Source organism: Oncorhynchus nerka, linkage group LG7 (genome assembly GCF_034236695.1).
Source record: "Oncorhynchus nerka isolate Pitt River linkage group LG7, Oner_Uvic_2.0, whole genome shotgun sequence".
NCBI classification, from domain to species: domain Eukaryota; kingdom Metazoa; phylum Chordata; class Actinopteri; order Salmoniformes; family Salmonidae; genus Oncorhynchus; species Oncorhynchus nerka.
Genome location: NC_088402.1, coordinates 97,379,318 through 97,399,462, shown reverse-complemented (window position 1 = coordinate 97,399,462; position 20,145 = coordinate 97,379,318). Strand labels below are relative to the sequence as shown.

Genomic DNA, 20,145 nt, shown 5'->3' with positions numbered 1-20,145 from the left:
TCAGTATAGACTAACACAGAGATCAGTATAGACTAACACAGAGATCAGTATAGACTAACACAGAGAACAGTATAGACTAACACAGAGAACAGTATAGACTAACACAGGGAACAGTATAGACTAACACAGGGAACAGTATAGACTAACACAGGGAACAGTATAGACTAACACAGGGAACAGTATAGACTAACACAGGGAACAGTATAGACTAACACAGGGAACAGTATAGACTAACACAGGGAACAGTATAGACTAACACAGGGATCAGTATAGACTAACACAGGGAACAGTATAGACTAACACAGAGATCAGTATAGACTAACACAGAGATCAGTATAGACTAACACAGGGAACAGTATAGACTAACACAGAGATCAGTATAGACTAACACAGAGATCAGTATAGACTAACACAGAGATCAGTATAGACTAACACAGGGAACAGTATAGACTAACATAGGGATCAGTATAGACTAACACAGGGAACAGTATAGACTAACACAGGGAACAGTATAGACTAACACAGAGATCAGTATAGACTAACACAGGGAACAGTATAGACTAACACAGGGATCAGTATAGACTAACACAGGGAACAGTATAGACTAACACAGAGATCAGTATAGACTTACACAGAGATCAGTATAGACTAACACAGGGAACAGTATAGACTAACATAGGGATCAGTATAGACTAACACAGGGAACAGTATAGACTAACACAGGGAACAGTATAGACTAACACAGAGATCAGTATAGACTAACACAGGGAACAGTATAGACTAACACAGGGAACAGTATAGACTAACATAGGGATCAGTATAGACTAACACAGGGAACAGTATAGACTAACACAGGGAACAGTATAGACTAACACAGAGAACAGTATAGACTAACACAGGGAACAGTATAGACTAACATAGGGATCAGTATAGACTAACACAGAGAACAGTATAGACTAACATAGGGATTAGTATAGACTAACACAGGGATCAGTATAGACTAACACAGGGAACAGTATAGACTAACATAGGGATCAGTATAGACTAACACAGGGATCAGTATAGACTAACACAGGGAACAGTATAGACTAACATAGGGATCAGTATAGACTAACACAGGGATCAGTATAGACTAACACAGGGATCAGTATAGACTAACACAGGGATCAGTATAGACTAACACAGGGAACAGTATAGACTAACATAGGGATCAGTATAGACTAACACAGAGAACAGTATAGACTAACACAGGGAACAGTATAGACTAACATAGGGATCAGTATAGACTAACACAGGGATCAGTATAGACTAACAGAGGGAACAGTATAGACTAACACAGAGATCAGTATAGACTAACACAGAGAACAGTATAGACTAACACAGAGAACAGTATAGACTAACACAGAGATCAGTATAGACTAACACAGGGAACAGTATAGACTAACACAGGGAACAGTATAGACTAACACAGGGATCAGTATAGACTAACACAGAGATCAGTATAGACTAACACAGAGATCAGTATAGACTAACAGAGGGAACAGTATAGACTAACACAGAGATCAGTATAGACTAACACAGAGAACAGTATAGACTAACACAGAGAACAGTATAGACTAACACAGAGATCAGTATAGACTAACACAGAGAACAGTATAGACTAACACAGGGAACAGTATAGACTAACACAGGGATCAGTATAGACTAACACAGGGATCAGTATAGACTAACACAGAGAACAGTATAGACTAACACAGTTAACTGTATAGACTATCACGGAGATGTAACACAGGGAACATTAAAGACTGTTGTCTATACATTGATATTGAAACCATTCCCGTGTTAGTCTAACATCAGCATTGTGATAGGAACCAATACATTGACCCCCCACTAACATCGGTATTGTGATAGAAACTAATATATTGATCTCCCCCCTCAGTACCTCCCAGTAACATCAGTACAGTGGTAGGAGAAAGGTCAGTCAACCTGAGCTGGGTCCCTGGAGACAGATATAGGAACCACAGCTTCCACATCAAATACCTCAGCAAGACTGGTGAGACTACCTTCTATCTATGGTATATCTACACATATCTGGTGAGGGAGGGAGGCAGGGTGTGATGGGAGGAGTGTATGGCAGGGAGGTAGGGAGGTAGGGAGGTAGGGAGGTAGGGCGGTAGGGAGGTAGGGAGGTAGGGAGGTAGGGCAGGGAGGTAGGGAGGGATGGTGGGGAGCAGAGTATATGTGGAGGGAGGGAGTAATGGAAGGAGGCAGGGAGGGAAGGGAGGAGAGTATATGTGGAGGCAGGGAGGGGAGGAGAGTATATGTGGAGGGAGGGAGGGGGAGGAGAGTATATGTGGAGGGAGGGAGGGAGGGGAGGAGAGTATATGTGGAGGGAGGGAGGGGATGAGAGTATATGTGGAGGGAGGGAGGGGATGAGAGTATATGTGGAGGGAGGGAGGGGATGAGAGTATATGTGGAGGGAGGGGGGGATGAGAGTATATGTGGAGGGAGGGAGGGGAGGAGAGTATATACAGATGGAGGGGAGGAGAGTATATACAGATGGAGGGAGGAGAGTATATACAGATGGAGGGGAGGAGAGTATATACAGATGGAGGGGGAGAGTATATACAGATGGAGGGGAGGAGAGTATATACAGATGGAGGGGAGGAGAGTATATACAGATGGAGGGGAGGAGAGTATATACAGATGGAGGGGGAGGAGAGTATTTGCGGAGGCAGGGAGGGGAGGAGAGTATATACAGATGGAGGGGAGGAGAGTATTTGCGGAGGCAGGGAGGGAGGAGAGTATATACAGATGGAGGGGAGGAGAGTATTTGCGGAGGCAGGGAGGGGAGGAGAGTATATACAGATGGAGGGGAGGAGAGTATATACAGATGGAGGGAGGAGAGTATATACAGATGGAGGGGAGGAGAGTATATACAGATGGAGGGGAGGGGAGAGTATATACAGATGGAGGGGGGAGAGTATTTGCGGAGGCAGGGAGGGGAGGAGAGTATATACAGATGGAGGGGAGGAGAGTATATACAGATGGAGGGGAGGAGAGTATTTGCGGAGGCAGGGAGGAGATTTTTTTTTTTTTTGTCTTTTGATTTCGGTTTCTGCTCTTTTTTCATCCAATATTTGTCTCTCACTTTTGTTTGTGTGTGTTTTTGTGTGTAGTTGGGGGTAAGTGGGAGGAGTCAGAACAGGTTAACACGTTGCAGGCATTCTATTCGCTTACGGGTCTTCAGCCTGGAACACAGTACCGCCTCCTCATCACCCATGGCAACTACACACACTGGGAGGACGAGATACAGACAACCGGTCCAGGTAGACATACACACTCGCTCGCTCACACACACACAATCACACACTCACACACACACACAATCACACACTCACACACACACAATCACATACACACAATCACACACACACACTCACACACACACACAATCACACACTCACACACACACACACACAATCACACACTCACACACACACACATACACAATCACACACACACAATCACACACACACAATCACACACTCACACACACACACAATCACACACTCACACACACACACACACACACACACACACACATACACAATCACACACACACAATCACATACACACAATCACACACACACAATCACATACACACAATCACACACACACAATCACACACACTCGCTCACACAATCACACACACACACTCGCTCACACAAACAAATACTGACGTACACACACATTTATGTATATTTAATCATATACTGTATGCCATTTAGATGATATAACTTCAATTGAATGAGACATCGATATTCAATACATTGATGGCTGAATATCCTAAGTACTCACGTATTGAACGTGATCCACGTTTGGGTGTCACCCAATTATTTTTGAAGAAAATGTACTGGCGATTCTTCACCACCAGGGTGTCACTGATGGCAGGAAGCTGAAATCCACGCAAGTACAAAGGGCGGGACTTCCATTGCGCATGGAGGAGGAATTTCAACGTGACACAGGAAAAAGAAAATGCTGTTTTCCCTTTGTTAGCTGAAGCATCTAGTGCTAAACTAATCCTATTTGTACAGAAATCTCACTTTCAAGCACAAAATAGGGTCCCCTTCACCATGGAAAGGGGGTTTACTAGTGACATCTCACATTAACCCATTTGGCATACTATTTACTAGCATTATATTACCGGAGCGACGGCCCATAAAACTGGCTTAGAGCGGACAGATATGCCTGTGGCCTACCCACACTGGCTTAGAGCGGTAGGTGGACAGATACGCCTGTGGCCTACCCACACTGGCTTAGAGCGGTAGGTGGACAGATACGCCTGTGGCCTACCCACACTGGCTTAGAGCGGTAGGTGGACAGATACGCCTGTGGCCTACCCACACTGGCTTAGAGCGGTAGGTGGACAGATACGCCTGTGGCCTACCCACACTGGCTTAGAGCGGTAGGTGGACAGATACGCCTGTGGCCTACCCACACTGGCTTAGAGCGGTAGGTGGACAGATACGCCTGTGGCCTACCCACACTGACTTAGAGCGGTAGGTGGACAGATACGCCTGTGGCCTACCCACACTGGCTTAGAGCGGTAGGTGGACAGATACGCCTGTGGCCTACCCACACTGGCTTAGAGCGGTAGGTGGACAGATACGCCTGTGGCCTACCCACACTGGCTTAGAGCGGTAGGTGGACAGATACGCCTGTGGCCTACCCACACTGGCTTAGAGCGGTAGGTGGACAGATACGCCTGTGGCCTACCCACACTGACTTAGAGCGGTAGGTGGACAGATAACTTCGGCTCGGTCACAAAACTATCCTCTAATTTCTAACCTTACTGGCTCTATGCCCTTGTTCTAGAAATTAATATTGACCGACCGAAAATCGTACCGTTTGGCCTAACGGACTAAATCTGGAATTTACAAGTCATTGCTCTGACGCTATCGACACACGACCGGAGGCGCTTCCAAATGTTCAAATGGAAACACACAACCAATATCTTTCTCTATTCGCACCACTTCTCTTTGCACAATTGACATATACATAATTCATACATATGTATATATAGAATTCAACAGCAAAGTCCAATTCTATCTTAGATTCCTCACACGGGGCGCCATAATATGTCGTGCTTCGGCGTCATTAAAAGTGAAGACTGTTATTTTTATCAAATCAATTCTCTGTAATTATTATTTCGTGATTAAACTGATCGTGTAAATGTAATTAAACTAGGAAGTCGGGGCACCAAGGAAAATCTTCAGACTACAACGTTATAATTTCCTAATATAACTTTCAGATATTTTAATATCTGATCAATTAGTCTTCTAATAATTAATTATTCTTTACCTCACATCAGTCTCATTCCAAACGTTGTGAATTGTTAGTTATCTGCACGAACCCAGGCTTTACTATGAATCATCCATACACCAATTGGCTTAATCATTTATTTGCTAACTAACTAAATAAACACAGAAATGCATAAACAAACAAACAGTAGATCTGTTACTAACTAATGATAGGGAAGGTTCCCTAGTGGGCTAAGCAAATATGACGGCTTTGTGGACAAAAGGAAGTGGGTGTGGACTGAATAGGCGGGAAATAGGTGGGAAAGACCAGAGGGATCACTACACACAGTACTACTATAAATATATTAATTGAAATGCTAATCCTTTGCACATGAACGCTCACTCATTTGGGAATAATTGCATTAAAGCATTTCGATTAAAGCATTTCGTGGTTAGAATGGGTACTTCAGAGTACCATTCAGAAATGATCTCATAGAATAGATGTTTCGGTAGTTGTCGGTAATCACATCCCAGGTTTACATCATTTCTAGCTGCAGACTAGTAATTAGTATCTAAGATTTTCTCTTATTCTGTAGGGATTGATAGTCTCAGAGTTGAACCATTTCCAGCCGTGTAGCCAATGGTCCATGTGGTATGGGTAGGAATTCAACAGCCGTGTAGCCAATGGTCCATGTGGTATGGGTAGGAATTCAACAGCCGTGTAGCCAATGGTCCATGTGGTATGGGTAGGAATTCAATAACTATTCTCTCACGCCATGGGTTTGCTTCGTCTCAAACCTGTGCCACCTCAGCTAACACCGAGGTACTCGTGGTCTAAAGAGGATTTCCTCAAGGGGGTTTTATTCTTAGCAATAGAAAAGGCGGTTCTAGGACGCCTGATCATGTCTGTACTCACGGGGAAGTGCCAATGACTTAGTTCAACTTTAAAGGGAATACAATTCTCTCACATTAAAGGTTTAACATCACATTACATCATTTCACAAATAGCTGCATGTTTACTCATTTATTTTATACAAGAATTAGATGCAAACCCCATAATTGAGAAATGTACACAGACCTCTCTGAGGTCACCAAATGAAACCAAATGAAACACACTCATCATACCCATCCCTTAAGTATCCACGGACCATTCCCACCTTCTCACAAGTATCCACGGACCATTCCCACCTTCTCACAAGTACCACGGACCATTCCCACCTTCTCACAAGTACCACGGACCATTCTCTCCTTCTCACAAGTATCCACGGACCATTCCCACCTTCTCACAAGTACCACGGACCATTCCCACCTTCTCACAAGTACCACGGACCATTCCCACCTTCTCACAAGTACCACGGACCATTCTCTCCTTCTCACAAGTATCCACGGACCATTCCCTCCTTCTCACAAGTACCACGGACCATTCCCACCTTCTCACAAGTACCACGGACCATTCCCTCCTTCTCACAAGTACCACGGACCATTCCCACCTTCTCACAAGTACCACGGACCATTCCCACCTTCTCACAAGTACCACGGACCATTCCCACCTTCTCACAAGTGGACATGTTGTTTCATATTCCCTTTTTGGGGATTTAGGAGTTTGCCATGTGAAATCCTTTGTTCTCTCTGTGCCTCTCTTTCTGCATGGTCAAGGGGAGAGAGTCTCCGCCAGGAATTTACAACCTGAGATAGCAGAACCTGTGTGTAGGAAAGAGTGGGAAGTCACGATCTGTACTCAGAAAGGGCCACGTCACGACAATACCCAGTGTGCGACAGAGCTGCAGGAGTGTGATCCGTTTTTGTTGGTTATGTTGTCATAGTTGTGCCTATGGGGGAATATGGGGGAGGGAATGCTGTCACCTGCAGGCAGGTGTTTGTCCCCCTGTGGGCTGAGGGCGTCAGATTCTTGTCCAGTTCAGGCAATTAGGTCGCCACAGACATGTCCCTGGGCCTGGAAATGATTTGATTTCCCCTCCAGGATGGAGAAGCTGTCTTCATTAAAGTTGGGGTGGCGGTGTGGATATGGCTGGTGGTTCTGTAGTCTGGATGTAGGTCTTCTCTGCGTGGGTTCTCTATGTGTAGGTCCGGGGGGGGGGGGGGTCCGAAAGGTCTGGGAGATGGTCTGGGTGGGGTGTCTGTTGATCTGTTGCTCCTGTGTGAGGTTTTGGGGCAGTGGTTGAGGGCGATGGTGGGCACTGCTGCCTCGTGTAGGTGGACCTGGTCGTGAAGGCTGTTAAATTCCATGTTGGAGCGGTGGGCCAGGTAAACGTTTGGTTTTGAGACACAGTCACAAGAACTACTGGCGTTTACCCACTGTATGGTAGCAGGGTGGATGTCTTTTCGTGGTAGCAGGGTAGAGTTAATTAATAAAGAGGTCTGGTCTCTGTCTCTCTCTCTTTCTCTCTCTTTCTTGCACTCACTTGTCTCCGTGTCTATCTCTCTCACTCTCTCTGTGTCTGTCTCCCCAGAGCTACGTGGTGTGGAAGGTGATTTTGCTACTCAAGGCTGGTTCATAGGGCTGATCAGTGCTGTAGTGTTGCTGTTGTTGCTGCTTCTGGTTCTCTGTTTCATCAAGAGGAGTAAAGGGGGCAAGTACGCAGGTAACTTTCCCCTCTGGGATGTGTCTGTCTGTCCCTCCGTCTACTGTACGTTTTCACACTAACTTGACTTGCAGGCTGCGTTTGTTCGAGCTGAGCACTCACCTGTATCTCTCCTCCAGTGAAAGACAAGGAAGAGAGTCAGATGGACTCCGAGGCTCGGCCAATCAAAGACGAGACGTTTGGAGAGTACAGGTTTGTCATATCTAACCCCACACACACACACACACATCTTTACACAGCACACACACACACACACATCTTTACACAACACAGCTGAGAATTCTAGGGAGAGAGAACTTTTTTGTGAAGTTCCCTGTAATGTTCTCCAGATGTTTTGAGGGTCCAGTTTTCTGTAAGTTAGGGGAACATTCTATGTATGTTAGCAAAAACCTCCTGGGAACCTGTTTAGCATGTTTTGTCATTACTTAGGAAAATTCCCTTAGACAGAACCCAGAATGTGGTCGCCATGTTCTCAGAATATCCTATTTGAAAGTTCTAGACAGGTTTCATGGGAACTTTGCAGGAACATTTCTGTATCAGTTGTCAGGACATCAACTGATGGTCCCAAAGAAATGTTTTCATTACACATTATGCCTTGTTACTGTTGCTGAGCCAATCAAGGCCCTGCTTCTGTTGCTGAGCCAATCAAGGCCCTCCTTGGTGAACCACTGATCCACTCATTGTTCTTTGTCTGTTGTCAAGGAGACTCACACACTGTGCTTTTAACATGCGGTGTTTGACAAACATGATTATATAGTGCATGTTCATTTTTACAGTAATAATTATTCTCACCTGGGATTTGAACTCACAACCTCTTGATTCATGGTACCCTGATCTTCCTGCTACGCCTCCATGTTGGGTAGCAGTTAATCTGAATATTCTCATTATTGATTTGATTGATTTATTTAAACTATTTTAGGGCTTGCTGTATAGTGGTCTAATGTTGGTGGGGTATACCACTGATCAAGGCCTTGATGGGCTCAGCAACAGTAGCAAGGGGTGATGTAAAATATTTGTACCTACACACTGAAGAAGGCTTCTCACCAGAGACGCTTCTGGGAGAGTGAATTCAAGGGTTTTACTTCAAATCTTTACACAGCACACACTCATATTTACACAGCACACACACATCTTTACACAACACACATCTTTACACAGCACACACACATATTTACACAACACACACACATATTTACACAGCACACACACATCTTTACACAACACACATCTTTACACAGCACACACACATATTTACACAGCACACACACATCTTTACACAACACACATCTTTACACAGCACACACACATATTTACACAGCACACACACATCTTTACACAACACACATCTTTACACAGCACACACACATCTTTACACAACACACATCTTTACACAACACACACATCTTTACACAACACACACATCTTTACGCAACACACACATCTTTACACAACACACATCTTTACACAACACACATCTTTACACAGCACACACACATCTTTACACAACACACATCTTTACACAACACACACATCTTTACACAACACACACATCTTTACGCAACACACACATCTTTACACAACACACATCTTTACGCAACACACACATCTTTACACAACACACATCTTTACACAACACACATCTTTACACAGCACACACACATCTTTACACAACACACATCTTTACACAACACACATATTTACACAGCACACACACATCTTTACACAACACACACATCTTTACACAGCACACCCACATCTTTACACAACACACATCTTTACACAGCACACCCACATCTTTACACAGCACACCCACATCTTTACACAGCACACCCACATCTTTACACAGCACACCCACATCTTTACACAGCACACCCACATCTTTACACAACACACATCTTTACACAACACGCACATCTTTACACAACACGCACATCTTTATGCAACACATACGCATATTTACACAATACACACACAAAACAAGTATTTTTATTCTCCAATAACCCTGACCTCTAACCTCTGACCTCTGACCTCTAAACCCTGACCTCTAACCTCCCTCTCTACCCCATGCTGCTCCGTTTCTGCAGATCTCTGGAAAGGTGAGAACTTTTTCTTTCTCTCTCTTTGTTCTATTTTGTTTTAACATGGTGATCATATGTAGCTATTTCTCTGTTACTGTTTCCTCTGTCTCCATAGTGATGGTGATGAGAAGCGGTCAGTCAGTCAGCCATCTCTGTGTGTGGAGAGTAAACTGGGGAGTGACGACTCCCTTGCCGAATACGGAGACAGTGTCGACATCCAGTTCAACGAGGACGGCTCTTTCATTGGTCAATACAGTGGCCGAGGGCCCGCCCCTACAGGAAATGAGAGCTCTGGCCCCGCCTCCCCTGTCAATCTAGACCCACCGCCTCCTCCGATAGGCCCCTCGTTCTCCGGAATACTGGACAGGACCAGTTGAATAGAACAGACACACACACCATCAGACCGCCTGCATGAAGACACATCATTCCTGACACTACTGCCATCAGACTGCCTGCATGAAGACACATCATTCCTGACACCACTGCCTGCCTGCCTGCTAGACATACACAAGTCCAGTACATTCCATGGGGGTACAGAGAAGTCATTTACAGATCAGCTTGCCTTCTCTACTCCACGTTTACAGGCACGGTAATACACACAGGGTAGTACACACATCTGGTAACACACAGTAATACACACACTCAGAATGCAGCAGTCACTACTCCAAAACCCTTTGACGCAGTGTACCATAGCGCACTTCGCTTTATCACAGGTAACAGGTTTAATCCTCACCACTGCGTCCTTTATCAGAAGGTCTGCTGAACCTCAATAAAATCTCATAGAACACTTCATTACTCCCTTTTTGTTGATAAAGCATCCAACACTTCTCTTATAATTTCAAATGCAATGCACCAAACTCGCTCACAGGGCTGGTCAACTCTTAAGGTCCCTCGTGTCTCTACCAACCAATCAGCTTTAAGTTTCAATGCCCCGCCCTCCCCCCATCTTGAATCCCCGGTGCCAATAGGGCAGTTTAGAATCCTGATGAAACTCACTGACGTGTGTGAGTGTTCTTTAGAATGCTGATGGAACTCACTGATGTGTGTGAGTGTTCTTTAGAATGATGTTGGAACTCACTGATGTGTGTGAGTGTTCTTTAGAATGCTGATTGAACTCACTGATGTGTGTGAGTGTTCTTTAGAATCCTGATGAAACTCACTGATGTGTGTGAGTGTTCTTTAGAATGTTGATGGAACTCACTGATGTGTGTGAGTGTTCTTTAGAATGCTGTTGGAACTCACTGATGTGTGTGAGTGTTCTTTAGAATCCTGATGAAACTCACTGATGTGTGTGAATGTTCTTTAGAATGCTGATGGAACTCACTGATGTGTGTGAGTGTTCTTTAGAATGCTGTTGGAACTCACTGATGTGTGTGAGTGTTCTTTAGAATGCTGATGGAACTCACTGATGTGTGTGAGTGTTCTTTAGAATGCTGATGGAACTCACTGATGTGTGTGAGTGTTCTTTAGAATGCTGATGGAACTCACTGATGTGTGTGAGTGTTCTTTAGAATGATGTTGGAACTCACTGATGTGTGTGAGTGTTCTTTAGAATGCTGATTGAACTCACTGATGTGTGTGAGTGTTCTTTAGAATCCTGATGAAACTCACTGATGTGTGTGAGTGTTCTTTAGAATGTTGATGGAACTCACTGATGTGTGTGAGTGTTCTTTAGAATGCTGTTGGAACTCACTGATGTGTGTGAGTGTTCTTTAGAATCCTGATGAAACTCACTGATGTGTGTGAATGTTCTTTAGAATGCTGATGGAACTCACTGATGTGTGTGAGTGTTCTTTAGAATGCTGTTGGAACTCACTGATGTGTGTGAGTGTTCTTTAGAATGCTGATGGAACTCACTGATGTGTGTGAGTGTTCTTTAGAATGCTGATGGAACTCACTGATGTGTGTGAGTGTTCTTTAGAATGCTGATGGAACTCACTGATGTGTGTGAGTGTTCTTTAGAATGCTGTTGGAACTCACTGATGTGTGTGAGTGTTCTTTAGAATCCTGATGAAACTCACTGATGTGTGTGAATGTTCTTTAGAATGCTGATGGAACTCACTGATGTGTGTGAGTGTTCTTTAGAATGCTGTTGGAACTCACTGATGTGTGTGAGTGTTCTTTAGAATGCTGATGGAACTCACTGATGTGTGTGAGTGTTCTTTAGAATGCTGATGGAACTCACTGATGTGTGTGAGTGTTCTTTAGAATGCTGATGGAACTCACTGATGTGTGTGAGTGTTCTTTAGAATGCTGATGGAACTCACTGATGTGTGTGAGTGTTCTTTAGAATCCTGATGAAACTCACTGATGTGTGTGAGTGTTCTTTAGAATGTTGATGGAACTCACTGATGTGTGTGAGTGTTCTTTAGAATGCTGTTGGAACTCACTGATGTGTGTGAGTGTTCTTTAGAATCCTGATGAAACTCACTGATGTGTGTGAATGTTCTTTAGAATGCTGATGGAACTCACTGATGTGTGTGAGTGTTCTTTAGAATGCTGTTGGAACTCACTGATGTGTGTGAGTGTTCTTTAGAATGCTGATGGAACTCACTGATGTGTGTGAGTGTTCTTTAGAATGCTGATGGAACTCACTGATGTGTGTGAGTGTTCTTTAGAATGCTGATGGAACTCACTGATGTGTGTGAGTGTTCTTTAGAATGATGTTGGAACTCACTGATGTGTGTGAGTGTTCTTTAGAATGCTGATTGAACTCACTGATGTGTGTGAGTGTTCTTTAGAATCCTGATGAAACTCACTGATGTGTGTGAGTGTTCTTTAGAATGCTGATGGAACTCACTGATGTGTGTGAGTGTTCTTTAGAATCCTGATGAAACTCACTGATGTGTGTGAATGTTCTTTAGAATGCTGATGGAACTCACTGATGTGTGTGAGTGTTCTTTAGAATGCTGTTGGAACTCACTGATGTGTGTGAGTGTTCTTTAGAATGCTGATGGAACTCACTGATGTGTGTGAGTGTTCTTTAGAATGCTGATGGAACTCACTGATGTTTGTGAGTGTTCTTTAGAATGCTGATTGAACTCACTGATGTGTGTGAGTGTTCTTTAGAATGCTGATGGAACTCACTGATGTGTGTGAGTGTTCTTTAGAATGCTGATGGAACTCACTGATGTGTGTGAGTGTTCTTTAGAATGCTGATGGAACTCACTGATGTGTGTGAGTGTTCTTTAGAATGCTGATGGAATCACTGATGAGTGTGAGTGTTCTTTAGAATGCTGATGGAACTGACTGATGTGTGTGAGTGTTCTTTAGAATGCTGATGGAACTCACTGATGTGTGTGAGTGTTCTTTAGAATGCTGATGGAACTCACTGATGTGTGTGAGTGTTCTTTAGAATGCTGATGGAACTCACTGATGTGTGTGAGTGTTCTTTAGAATGCTGATGGAACTCACTGATGTGTGTGAGTGTTCTTTAGAATGCTGATGGAACTCACTGATGTGTGTGAGTGTTCTTTAGAATGCTGATGGAACTCACTGATGTGTGTGAGTGTTCTTTAGAATGCTGATGGAACTCACTGATGAGTGTTCTGGTTGACTGTAATAATGTATTTGTGTTGTAGTAATGTAGTGTTTCTGTAACTGCTGCTTTTTGCTGTTTTATTAAATGATCATATTGAATAGTTTGTTTTCAGGGCACCACTGAGACACTGATTTAAATTGGGCTTCCCTGAACACATACAAGTTTAATAAAAAACACACACCTAAGAGCCCGACGAAACCCTGACACTCTTAATCCAACCATCCGTCCATCTCTCCATCTCATCCCTCTTCTCTCCATCTCTCCGTCTCTCCTCCCCTGAGAGAGAAGGGGTAGGAGAGGAGATGGAGAGAAGAGAATCCTTACCCTAACCCTCATACTAACCCTAAACTTTAAACCCTAATTCTAACTTGTAATTGTAACCATAAAACTTAAAATAGCCTTTTTCCTTGTGGGGACCGGCAAAATGTTCCCACTTGTCTGAATGTTCCTTGTTTTACTTATGGTACCCCCAATGATAGTAAAAAAAAGACACACACACACTCTCTTCTCCTCCTCTCTCTCTGTTTCTATCTCTTTCTCTTCTCTTTCTCTTCTCTTCTCCCGCCCCTATGGAATCCATGGACTAGTCAAGCTCTGTAGCAAACTTCTACTACTGGGCTGAAGGAGGAGGGGGCCATGTAGGAAGGAAGAACAGAGGAGGGAGAGGGAGGGAGAGAGATGGAGAGAAGAGGGAGGTAGAGGGAGGGAGAGGGAGGGAGAGAGATGGAGAGAAGAGGGAGGTAGAGGGAGGTAGAGGGAGGTAGGTAGAGAGATGGAGAGAAGAGGGAGGTAGAGAGATGGAGAGAAGAGGGAGGTAGAGGGAGGGAGAGGGAGGGAGAGAGATGGAGAGAAGAGGGAGGTAGAGGGAGGGAGAGGGAGGGAGAGAGATGGAGAGAAGAGGGAGGTAGAGGGAGGTAGAGGGAGGTAGGTAGAGAGATGGAGAGAAGAGGGAGGTAGAGAGATGAAGAGAAGAGGGAGGTAGAGGGAGGGAGAGGGAGGGAGAGAGATGGAGAGAAGAGGGAGGTAGAGAGATGAAGAGAAGAGGGAGGTAGAGAGATGAAGAGGGGGGAGAGAATCAGAAGTATCATTCTCTGAATGTAAATAGAAGCTGAAGATTGTTATCTATCTGATCATTTCAATTGATCCTTTTTCAAAGTGATTAGTTTAATGTAACTTGGTTTTGTAGCGCCCACTGCTCTCTTCAGTTAGACTGCTGTTCCTGTGTGTCCTCATATCCATGATAATAATCATCACAACCTGGATGCTTTCACTCTTTCTGTATTGGCTTGTAGTCCAGACGCTTGTGTTTAGATCCTAGAAAATCTTTTAACTTATGTTTCTGTATGTTAGATAAACAGCAGCTATAGATTATTGATAAGAAATGTCATCTGTAGCAATTCATTAGTTAACATTGATAAGAAATGTCATCTGTAACAATTCATTAGTTAACATTGATAAGAAATGTCATCTGTAGCAATTCATTAGTATCTGTAAAACAAAAAGGGCAAACCAAAGTTCAGTCAACGTTAAAAGAACATGACATCATCATGACATCATCATGACATCATCGCCAGGAGTAGAAGCTCAACGCATCAGGTCTTTTGAAAAGTGGGCAAAGAGGAACAGGAGAGAAGCCTGTTTGGCCCAGAGCACAGAGGCCAGTTTGGGGTGTTGTTCCAGGTATAGCAGTGTCCCTGGGCATCTCAGAAGATTGATATGTCATATTAATGTGGTTGAACACTTTTAATGGCATTGTGAGCAGAGAGACTGCAATATAGACAAACTGGAATGAACCCAATACGCTCTACAGACTCCTCTCTGGTCTTGTCCAGCCTCTGCTCTATGCTAGTCGGTACTAGGAAAGTTAGACATTTCCGACTTGCTAATTTGTTGAATATGGCAAGTACAACAATTAGCATGCAAGAGATTTTGGAGTTTCCTAGTTCCGACTAAGAAGTTAATGTGTCATATCTGTCTGTCTGTCTGTCTGTCTGTCTGTCTGTCTGTCTGTCTGTCTGTCTGTCTGTCTGTCTGTCTGTCTGTCTGTCTGCCTGTCTGCCTGTCTGTCTGCCTGTCTGTCTGTCTGTCTGTCTGTCTGTCTGCCTGCCTGTCTGCCTGCCTGTCTGTCTGTCTGTCTGTCTGTCTGTCTGTCTGTCTGTCTGTCTGTCTGTCTGTCTGTCTGTCTGTCTGTCTGCCTGTCTGTCTGTCTGTCTGTCTGTCTGTCTGTCTGTCTGTCTGTCTGTCTGTCTGCCTGCCTGCCTGCCTGCCTGCCTGCCTGCCTGCCTGCCTGTCTGTCTGCCTGCCTGCCTGCCTGCCTGCCTGCCTGCCTGCCTGTCTGTCTGTCTGTCTGTCTGTCTGTCTGTCTGTCTGCCTGTCTGTCTGTCTGTCTGTCTGTCTGTCTGCCTGTCTGTCGCAGCCTTCTTTTACAACTATAAACGCAGAGAAAAACAACAAAAACTACAAAAGGGAAATCTTTAAATATGAATATTTTACAATAACCAATAAGTATATGACTAATATTAATAATAATATCAACATTAATACTGAAGTCTCACATAGGTACTGGGGGAGGAAGGGAGGGATGAACACAGAGGGGAGGGTTAAACAACTGATATTGTACCTGCTTGTTGTGTATCTTGTTAATTAACCCCACAGCTAATAATAAACTGGGACTATGCATAACCAAGATGCCACTACACTGTGACTTATTGTGGGTGTGGGTGTGCGTATGGGGGTGTGGGTGTGCGTACGGGGTGTGGGTGTGCGTACGGGGGTGTGGGTGTGCGTACGGGGGGTGTGCGACGGGGGTGTGGGTGTGCATACGGGGGTGTGGGTGTGCGTATGGGGGTGTGGGTGTGCGTACGGGGTGTGGGTGTGCGTACGGGGGGTGTGGGTGTGCGTACGGGGTGTAGGTACGGGGTGTGGGTGTGCGTACGGGGGTGTGGGTGTGCATACGGGGGTGTGGGTGTGCGTACGGGGTGTGGGTGTGCGTACGGGGTGTGGGTGTGCGTACGGGGTGTGGGTGTGCGTACGGGGTGTGGGTGTGCGTACGGGGTGTGCGTATGGGGGTGTGGGTGTGCGTACGGGGTGTGGGTGTGCGAACGGGGGTGTGGGTGTGCGTACGGGGGTGTGGGTGTGCGTACGGGGGTGTGGGTGTGCGTACGGGGGTGTGGGTGTGCGTACAGGGGTGTGGGTGTGCGTACGGGGGTGTGGGTGTGCGTACGGGGGTGTTTGGGTCCAGACAAGACAACAATGCAACTGACCATCACATCCAGACAATACAACAATCAAATCAAATCGTATATTTCACATGCGCCGAATTCAACAGGTGTAGAGTCCTTACAGTGGAATGCTAAATTACAAGCCCTTAATTAACCAACAATGCACTTTTAAGAAAAATACCCCCAAAAATAAGAAATAAAAGTAACAAATAATTAACGAGCAGCAGTAAAATAACAATAGCGAGGCTATATACAGGGGGTACCGGTTAGTCGAGGTAATATGTACATGTGGGTAGACTTATTAAAGTGACTTTTGCATATATATATTTGATTGTTCAGGAGTCTTATAGCTTGGGGGTAGATGCTGTTTAGAAGCCTCTTGGACCTAGACTTTGTGCTCCGGTACCACTTGCCGTGCGGTAGCAGAGAGAACAGTCTATGACTGGGGTGGATGGAGTCTTTGACAACTTGTAGGGCTTTCCTCTGACACCGCCTGGTATAGAGGTCCTGGATGGCAGGAAGCTTGGCCCCAGTAATTTACTGGGCCTAACGCACTACCCTCTGTAGTGCATTTTTGCGGTCGGAGGCTGAGCAGTTGCCATACCAGGCAGTGATGCAACCAGTCAGTATGTAGTCGATTGTGCAGCTGTAGAACCTTTTGAGGATCTGAGGACCCATGACAAATCTTTTGAGTCTCTTGAGGGGAAAAGGCTTTGTCGTGCCCTCTTCACTGTCTTGATGTGCTTGGACCATGTTAGTTTGTTGGTGATGTGGAAACCAATGAACTTGAAGCTCTCAACCTGCTCCACTACAACACCTTAGCGTCCCACCTGGCCAACATCCCGTGAAATTGCAGTGCGCGAAATTCAAACTACAGAATTATAAATATTTAACTTTCATAAAAACACAAGTGTAATACATCAAAATAAAGCTTAACTTCTTGTTAATCCAGACACAGTGTCAGATTTCAAAAAGGCTTTACGGCGAAAGCAAACTATGTGATTATCTGAGGACAGCACCACACATACAAACACATGAAAAACATATTTCAACCAGGCAGGTGCGACACGAAAGTCAGAAATAGCGATATAAGAAATGCCTTACCTTTGATGATCTTCTTCTGTTGGCACTCCAAAAGGTCCCAGTTACATCACAAATGGTCCTTTTGTTCGATAATGGCCTTCTTTATATGCATAAAAACTCAGTTTAGCTGGCGCGCTTCAGTCAATAATCCACCCATTTTCCCTCCATCAAAATGCATACAAAATGAATCCCAAACATTTCTAATAAACTTTTCCAAACAAGTTAAACAACGTTTATAATCAAACCTTAGGTACCCTAATTTAAGATGGAGAATCGTTATTATCTTTACCAGAGAAAAATACAAAAGAACGCGCTCTCTTCCACTCACTTGGAAACACTACAGCCAAAATGGGAGCCACCTAGAAAAACTACAATTTCTGGCTCATTTTTCAAAAACCATCTGAAACTCTTTCTAAAGACTTGACATCTAGTGGAAACCCTAGGAACTGCAACCTGGGAGGACTTATAATTAAAGTGATAGCCATGGAAAATAATGTAAGGCTGAATTATGTTCTATTATACCCACAGACATAATTTTAACAGTTTTAGAAACTTAGTTTTAGAGTGTTTTCTATAAACTCTATAAGCATATCCTATCTTCTGGGCCTGAGTAACAGGCAGTTTACTTTGGGCACGCTTTTCATCCGGATGTCAAAATACTGCCCCCCAAAAGTACTAAAAAAAAAGTAAAGTACTAGACAGCTTTGTGACATCTAATGAACTTTGGTTGTCAAGATGTGATGGTATCTGTACTGATGGCACAAAAGCCATGACAGGGAGACATGGTGGAGTGGTATTAACCTGTGGTGAGTTATTCAACATTTTTGATGAACATTTAAGGTTTTATATTTAAGATGGCTATAAAGAGCAAAATTATTGATTTTCAATAAAAGACAGTACTGTGCAGCCGTCTTCATCGACCTGGCCAAGGCTTTCGACTCTGTCAATCACCATATTCTTATCGGCAGACTCAGTAGCCTCTGTTTTTCTAATGACTGCCTTGCCTGGTTCACCAACTACTTTGTAAACAGAGTTCAGTGTGTCAAATCGGAGGGCATGTGTTCCGGTCCTCTGGCAGTCTCTATGGGGGTGCCACAGGGTTCAATTCTTGGGCCGACTTTTTTCTCTGTATATATCAATGATGTTGCTCTTGCTGCAGGCGATTCCCTGATCCACCTCTATGCAGACGACACCATTCTGTATACTTCTGGCCCTTCCTTGGACACTGTGCTATCTAACCTCCAAATGAAACCTCCATACAACACTCCTTCCGTGGCCTCCAACTGCTCTTAAACGCTAGTAAAACCAAATGCATGCTTTTCAACCATTCGCTGCCTGCACCCGCACGCCCGACTAGCATCACCACCCTGGATGGTTCCGACCTAGAATATGTGGACATCTATAAGTACCTAGGTGTCTGGCTAGACTGTAAACTCTCCTTCCAGACTCATATCAAACATCTCCAATCTAAAATCAAATCTAGAGTCGGCTTTCTATTCTGCAACAAAGCCTCCTTCACTCACGCCGCCAAACTTACCCTAGGTAAACTGACTATCCTACCGATCCTCGAGTTCGGCGATGTCATCTACAAAATAGCTTCCAATACTCTACTCAGCAAACTGGATGCAGTTTATCACAGTGCCATCCGTTTTGTTACTAAAGCACCTTATACCACCCACCACTGTGACCTGTAGGCTCTAGTCTGCTGGTCCTTGCTACATATTCGTTGCCAGACTCACTGGCTCCAGGTCATCTACAAGTCCATGCTAGGTAAAGCTCCGCCTTATCTCAGTTCACTGCTCATGATGGCAACACCCACCCGTAGCACGCGCTCCAGCAGGTGTATCTCACTGATCATCCCTAAATCCAACACCTCATTTGGCCGCCTTTCCTTCCAGTTCTCTGCTGCCTGTGACTGGAACGAATTGCAAAAATTGCTGAAGTTGGAGACTTTTATCTTCCTCACCAACTTTAAACATCTGCTATCTGAGCAGCTAACCGATCGCTGCAGCTGTACATAGTCTATCCTCGCTGTTTGTTGGGATTTTGAAGAATAAATATTCTCTAAAGGCTTGTGATCAATTACCATTGCAAAGGCTTTGCCATAGAGAAAACATGAAACTTATTGCACGCCCAGACTACGGCTAGCATAGTACACTGGCCTGTGTGAACCATCTTTTTGCTTCTACCTCAAGATAGCCCCTAGCCTCACTGGACTAGCATCCACAATCACATGTGTCTCTGCATCTTGATTGAGGTCGGCCATGTTTTGTGACCTGGCCAGTGCGTTCTTCAGCGCGCTGAATGATGATTCTT

The 20,145-nt window shown here is 44.5% G+C and overlaps 2 protein-coding genes and 1 long non-coding RNA gene across 6 annotated transcripts in view; 2 read left to right on the top strand and 1 right to left on the bottom strand.

The window, feature by feature from the left end:
* The window catches only part of LOC115124018 (neural cell adhesion molecule L1.1-like), a 123,697-nt gene extending 110,714 nt beyond the window's left edge, over positions 1-12,983 (top strand). For 3 of the 4 annotated variants that reach the window (XM_065021027.1, XM_065021026.1, XM_065021029.1), the window contains 6 exons: positions 1,940-2,053; positions 3,180-3,329; positions 7,775-7,906; positions 8,026-8,098; positions 9,991-10,002; positions 10,100-12,983. In XM_065021027.1, coding sequence (XP_064877099.1) covers positions 1,940-2,053; positions 3,180-3,329; positions 7,775-7,906; positions 8,026-8,098; positions 9,991-10,002; positions 10,100-10,361 — 743 coding nt within the window. In that variant the 3' untranslated portion in view covers positions 10,362-12,983. The remainder of the gene's footprint in view (positions 1-1,939; positions 2,054-3,179; positions 3,330-7,774; positions 7,907-8,025; positions 8,099-9,990; positions 10,003-10,099) is intronic. The other variant, XM_065021028.1, reaches the window with a different exon arrangement.
* Positions 12,984-14,399: 1,416 nt separating this feature from the next.
* LOC135572369 (uncharacterized) lies at positions 14,400-16,211 on the top strand. Its single transcript, XR_010464248.1, has 2 exons — positions 14,400-14,478; positions 14,574-16,211. It is a non-coding gene; the product is annotated as an uncharacterized LOC135572369 (long non-coding RNA).
* Positions 16,212-16,230: 19 nt separating this feature from the next.
* On the bottom strand, positions 16,231-16,791 carry LOC135572672 (uncharacterized). The gene has a single exon (XM_065021114.1). The coding sequence runs from the start codon at positions 16,789-16,791 to the stop codon at positions 16,231-16,233; it is 561 nt and encodes a 186-aa protein (XP_064877186.1).
* Between the last annotated feature and the right edge of the window lie 3,354 nt (positions 16,792-20,145).

Bases quoted from the DNA above. Each gene is read 5' to 3' on its own strand.
- LOC135572672 (XM_065021114.1), bottom strand. From the start codon at position 16,791: ATGGTCAGTTGCATTGTTGTCTTGTCTGGACCCAAACACCCCCGTACG.